General features: G+C 38.1%; 1 protein-coding gene across 1 annotated transcript; it reads right to left on the bottom strand.

Moving 5' to 3' along the window:
• Window positions 1-3,802: 3,802 nt before the first annotated feature.
• Window positions 3,803-5,823, bottom strand: LOC110529464 (homeobox protein Nkx-2.2a-like). Its single transcript, XM_021611645.2, has 2 exons — window positions 5,111-5,823; window positions 3,803-4,646 (listed from the first exon to the last, which is right to left on the bottom strand). The coding sequence occupies exons 1-2, from the start codon at window positions 5,352-5,354 to the stop codon at window positions 4,102-4,104; spliced, it is 789 nt and encodes a 262-aa protein (XP_021467320.1). The 5' UTR covers window positions 5,355-5,823; the 3' UTR covers window positions 3,803-4,101.
• Window positions 5,824-6,749: the final 926 nt, after the last annotated feature.

The following is a 6,749-nucleotide window of genomic DNA, read 5'->3' as shown; positions in this document are numbered from 1 at the left end:
CAGGCAAAATCCTAGAGGAAAAGAATCTGGTTCAGTCTGCTTTCCAACAGACACTGGGAGACAAATTCACCTTTTAGCAGAACAATAACCTAAGCACAAGGCCAATACACTTGAGTTGCTTACCAAGATGACATTTAATTTTCCTGAGTGACCTAGTTACAGTTTTGACTTAAATCGTCTTGAGAATCTATGGCAAGACTTGACAATGGCTATCTAGCAATGATCAAAAACCAACTTGACAGAGCTTGAAGAATGTTTTTAAGAACCCCTGAAAAATAAACAAATAGTGATACAGATGTTGTCACTGCATGTCACTACCCCCCCCCCCCCCCCCCCCCCCCACCATTCCACCTCCATTAATGCATGTAGGTTCAAATATCACTAGTAAATGAGAACATTCTTGTGTATTCATCCAAGGTACTTTGCCCAACTGCTCCCCTCTGTGGACAAACCACTCCCCTAACAGCTCTCCCATGTGCCCATGCTGCCTGTTCTAAACTGAATGAGGTGAATGTTGAGCAAAACAAGATTTTTACAGACACTCTCGTTTAACTGTTATTTGTCTGTTAAACTAGTCAATGGATATTCAAACTCTTAACCTCTAAACATGATTAGATTTAAATAGATATGATCAAAATACATTTTGAAAAAAATATCTCATTAATTAAAGACCTACACCTTCCTGTAACAACAACTGAGGGAAAAAAAACATTTGTCTAAAATGCTCAATGCAAATAAATTAGATTACAATTATTAACTGCTCAAATGACAAAGTCGGTGTAATATTGGTTCTGGGAAGAGGTAAGGGATATCCAGTATAGCCAATGGTTATAATACAAATCCCCTGTGAACACTGTAGGCATCTTTATCCTTTTTCATTAAGGCATATACTGCCATCTTGTGGCGACAAATACTACATAGTTGTTTGATGCTCAGCTGCTGGTTGACTTATTAGAGCCCCACATTGGTGGTGTCATTTGTTCATTTAAAGAAATGTTGCCAATTTATTAATTACTACATTTAGCTAACATTAGATGGTTAATCCAGAGATTCTTACCTTTGCCTCAATTCATCAGTCTCGTCCTGATCATGGCATTTGTAATTCTTTATGAGACTCACATTAGCAGCTTATTAACATTTCATTTTTGGGGGTAAATACAGGTGAATATATTGATAAAAGTCACCTTGTCCTAATGAGATTTACACAGTTATCAAAACTTCACGCCAGGGTAAGCCTACACGAAACACAGCCCTTATTTGAAGTGTTTCTAAAATCACCTATGGGAATAATTTATGGTGGAAAAACAATTGGAACCATTTCCCTGTTTGACCCCTGGGTTTTATGGGTATTATGACTCATACTGTGGTACTCTTTAAGGAATGCAAGTAACATTATAGCTTATAAACCTATTGTGTATTATTTATCACTTCAAAGTTGTGCTTGAAGTGCATGATGAGTGTACAGTTATCCATTGACTACAACATGTGTTTTAGAAAACTAGAGTGAGTACAGATATTTTATGTGCAAAGTATCTGAAAAACTGGTTACAAATATTTAGAGAGAGAGAGAAAGTACGAGAGAGAGGGAGAGATGGAAAGAGTGGGGTTGCACAGAGGAACCTAAGGATAAGGACCCCCTCCCTGAAAAGATGCTGCATGAATTTGTAATTATTTTCCCCCTTGGGTGGTAACAATGGGATGTTTGAAAGCAGACACAAGTTGGGTTTTATTAGGGGTCCCTCCCCATCCCCTCCACAAGGCCAGCTGCCCATACGGAATACAACGTGTCCAACAAGGGTCACAAAAGAGCCAAGTGACAGCCTTTACAAAACCTCAGATACTTATTCCTTATCCTTACTGAGAGATGAGCTGACCAAACCTCCACAGCAGAAATAGGAACAAAAACCTCCACAGCTCTCCATCCACCACTGCCACAACATCCCCTCTCTTTTCCATGCTGTGCAGCAAAACATTCACAGCTGCACTCTATTCTATAATTGGGGGTTTCTTTGTGAATTGATAAGCAATGCAGTTCGGTGAGAAACTGAGTGAAAAATAATGTAGTTTCAATTGTGTTTCTATTGACTATAATGATTTTTTTGCAACAGGAAACATTATTTATAGGAATAGAGAATGTCAAATGGGTCTTTTATATAATTACAACAGAGGATGCTTCTTATTTTCTAACTACAGAATGTACTAATATCCATACATATACAATCCTATAAGCCATGCACAGGGTTGGGTAGGTTACCTTCTAAATGTAATCTGTTACAGTTACTAGTTACCTGTCCAAAATTGTAATCAGTAACATAACTTTTGGTTTACTGAAACTCAGTAACGTAATCTGATTACATTCAGTTACTATTAGATTACTTTCCCCTTAAGAGGCATTAGAAGAAGACAAACGTGTATGTTACCAATTGAACGACTTCTATTGCAGGATAAAAATGTAAAAGTTTACATTGCTGGCCGTACATGGATGTTACATTTTACTTTATGGATTGGTTATATAGGCTTCTTCTAACCCATAGCTTTCTACTACATACATACATTTCTACTACATAAGATTAAATGATATCTTTACATTAATATATATAATTTATAAGTCCAAAAACTGTAGCAACTACATATTTTAAGTATATCAAAAGAGTGCGGGTTTGAGCATGTGTCCATTAGGCCTATGGATGTATTTCTTTCCAGCATGAATTAGACTGAGTAATAGAAGCCAGACTTTTTTTCCACAGGCTATGCAGTTGCTGCAAGAGCGCATTTTCACTGGCTGTCCACTGGTTTCAAAAACAATGATTGATAGGCAGGTTAAACTTCTTGAATTCAACCATTATTGGGTTCAAATATGCATTTAGATGTGAACAGCCATCCACAACAACCACAATCCGTAAAGCGCAAATAGCTAAATGAGAGAGCAGCAGTGTGATTTACATCAATGCGCTATGTAGATATCAACAATAAGTGATATCTCTATCGCCGTAGACTACACCACTGCGGTCATCCTTACCTCCAAGCTTTTATTCAAGTTGGATAGTCTCACCATTGGAAGACATAGCTTGGACTGTAGCCTACAAAAATCAATTTCTGCTCTTTTCCCGCGATCCATCAAACACATTTGGTGTGTCGTCATAGGGGTCTCTGACCTCTGGTCACACTCGCTCAGGTGGAACAAACTTAAACTTGTATCTTTTTTCAATGCTGATTTAAATGTCATTGAGAAAACAGAGAAGTGTCAAAGATTTTTTTCGCAAACATCCTTTCTGAATTTAAAAGTAATCCTGGAAGTAATCATCAAGTATTCTAGTTTTTCAGAAGTATCTGTAATCTGATTACAATATATGTTCTTGTAATGTAACACATTTGTAATCCCTTACATGTAACGGATTACACCCTGGCCATACACACTTTTTCAATCTGGAAACGCAAGAAAAATATAGCAAAATAGTCCTATTTGTTGTAGGCACGTGCATAGGGCGTTTTTACTTCTGAGAAGACTGTTTACAATAGAGATTCACTTCAGGGTTGTTTCTATTTTTCCTCTGTGATTCAATAGTAAATCTGCCCGGAATTAGATACAGGAAAACATAAAACATGTTTTGCACGATCTGCTACTTTAAAAAAGGAACTCGTATTCATCTAGTTTTGTGCGTAACTGCATCTATACGCATATAACAATTTTAACAAATAATAAACAAGTTACCCTAAATGAAGTGTCTATTCGATTCCCTTATTGGATCTGTATAAAAGTAATTGAATGTAGTTTAATAAATGAATAATAACCACATCAAACTGACAAAGGTTTATTCACGGCCATAAATATATAAGTTAAATAAACAGTACACCAAAAAACATAAATTAATTCATAATATGAGCACTTTACAACAGACAACATTTATTTATAACATTCATTTAGCAAACATTATAAAATTAACGGAATCTCACGAGGCGTAACATCGTCCAGACCTCATGGGCCACCCCATAATCAACTTTGATATGAGTAAAATAGAGAGAATAATTTCAATCCAAATCAGGAAAAGTTGTATTTATATTTTTCGAATCAAAGTTATTTGAAGTAGGCCTATCCATCTTCTACCAAGTCCATTGGTACATTTGCGCCAAGTGATGCAGACTGGGCAGTTGTGACATGGCGTCGGGGCTGTAGTGAGAGCGCATATGCATGTGATGGAGAGAATAGGCGCTATACGCCGAGAGAGGTATTCCAGCCCTGAACGAGGCCTCAAATTCCTGAGTTTTGCTAGTGTCACACGGTTTTCCATCCCGAATCAAAACCGGAATTGCCACCCGTCTTGGGGACACGAGATGAACCATTTCCATACCCTTCTCAGCGCGTGCTCTCTTCATTTTATACCGGTGATTCTGGAACCAGATCTTCACCTGGGTCTGTGTCAGTCGTAGTGCGTTGGCAAGGTGCTCCCTCTCAGGCGCAGAGAGATATCTCTGTTGTCGAAATCGTCGCTCTAGTTCATATGTTTGCGCTTTGGAAAACAGCACCCTCCTTTTCCTCTTCGTTCCAGAGTCGCTGCTGTCAACTGCGGTGTCTCTGTCGATATCTTGGGATTCGTCAGCGGAGAGCTCTGGAGATTTGGGTTCGTTTCGAGAATCAACTGACAAACCTGTTTAAAAAGAAAAATCGTCGGTTTGATTATTATAAAAGATGGACAATAAATACAGTGAAAATATAGTTAATATTCCATCATAGCCCATAGTTAATCTGAGCAAAGAATGGAAAATATTGAAGAGATTACCTATATAATCTAAAACAATGGCCTATTGGTGACAAGGGCTAAACTATGACGATTACGCGTGGATAATTACGCAAGGAGACTTGCATTAAGCACGTATAATATTACACATTCTGATTACGCATGAATAAACTACTTTAAGAGTAGACTAATAAGTCAAACCCATAAGATATATGCCTAACTAAAATATGAAATAGTGAAAACGTTAATGCAAAGGTTTTTTGTTTTCATTAATGGCTTATTTGATAACTAATTGAAAGGATGATATGACTAGGAAGTGGACAAATCTATTATATACCTAGATGATTATGAAACTTTTTTTAAGAGCTACTCACGTGAATATTGGATGCTGTTGGAGGAGGCAAGCCATTTTGAGTAGGAATTACCACCACCATCACACAAAAGGCTCTTATAGGGCACATTTCCAGCATTTTCTAAAGATGGATTTTGCGTCATAATCTCACTAGTTTCCTCCTCGTTCTCATCCTCGTTCTCCTCCGTTCCAGAACCTCCATTGGTGTCAGGAAGATCCAGAAGGTCCTTTACAGAGAAGCCCATCTTTGTGTTGTTGAACGACATGGTGTGAGAAAGTCTGTGGTGCGCGCTGTAAACAGGAGTTCGTTTTTATCCCTGCTGCTATGCTGAACCAGTAAAACTGAACAAGAGGACACTATTTCAAAATGAGGTTAAGATGATATTCAGGCCGTGTCGTTTGGGTTAATTCAAGCCAAACGAAGAATGAATCCTGGCATGCAGTATGCTAGTTGTTCATCGCTGGCTTGTCGAGAGTGCTCCAATGTGTTGGTCATGGAGGAGCGCAGGAGTTTATGGAGAGGAGAGGCTCATGGATGCTGCACGACTAGAAGCACTTGCATAAAGGAAGCCATCGCCAGTCGGATTGGTCTATATAAGGTTAGTTAAAACACTGAGCCTGCAATGGAAAATGAATCGGAATAAACCAGGGAAAGACGGAACGCGTGTAGGAGGTCCTTGGAGTCAAGTGGATGAAGAATATTTGTGGGTGTGAAATGCTAGGGTTTGGGAACATCCAAATCTCTGTCATTGGTGCTTCGGAAATGTGATGACTGGTATTATGGGACAGATAATTACCGAGATGGGGAGGGGCGTTTGTGCATGTCATTTACACAAACCACCATACTGCATTGCTTCAAACCATTATAATGTATCGCTTCAAAGCAAATACATATCTATTTAGGAGCAAAAACACCCTTTAAAGATGCATGTTATTAGTCTACGTATCGAAGTTTGAATTGTGGGTGTTTAATACGGATAACTCATGAAGACCTTTTAGGTCAATATTTTGGTTCAGGCTTAAGTCAAGTATCCTAGGGCCTATCATGAATGAAACATAGCCTGGCTCAGAACGTTGTTTGACATCTCTACAAGGCGTTTATTGTAAATGGGCTAACTACATTTGGATAAATACGTTCTAAGAGGAGAATAATAAATTCCGTTTATTGAGTCTTACATACGGAACTTGCAGTAGGATGAAAATGTTTCATGTTTGTCATTTTCTCCTTTATTACTATCATCATTATTACCATATTATTACCATATTATGTCTTTATTCTGATCACTATAATTATTTGTCTCTGTCATAAATAGCTAACTACAGCATGCATCCATCCAAGCATTGGCTAGACTATCAATAGCTACACAATGTAATACAAGTAGGCTATTTCCCTTTGGAATGTTAGTCAACATTTCTTCATAATAATAACACTTATTTCATTGCAACAATTTATTTTAAATTCACGGGAAATCGAATGAGAAGCCGTTGAGTCAATATAACACGCAGAATATCGTGTTCATATTATTAAGTTTTAGATCTTTTTATTCTGATGTCTCTCCCCTTGTCTATGCTCCACTGCCCTCATCTAGTAGGCTATGTGATGTGGGTGACAATGATTCTCGTTCTCAGCGAATCCTCCGGGAGTCCTGGGTGGTCAGGCT

This window comes from Oncorhynchus mykiss, chromosome 8 (genome assembly GCF_013265735.2).
Source record: "Oncorhynchus mykiss isolate Arlee chromosome 8, USDA_OmykA_1.1, whole genome shotgun sequence".
NCBI classification, from domain to species: domain Eukaryota; kingdom Metazoa; phylum Chordata; class Actinopteri; order Salmoniformes; family Salmonidae; genus Oncorhynchus; species Oncorhynchus mykiss.
Note: the sequence above shows the minus strand (reverse complement) of the source record. Positions and strands in the feature narration are given on the sequence as shown.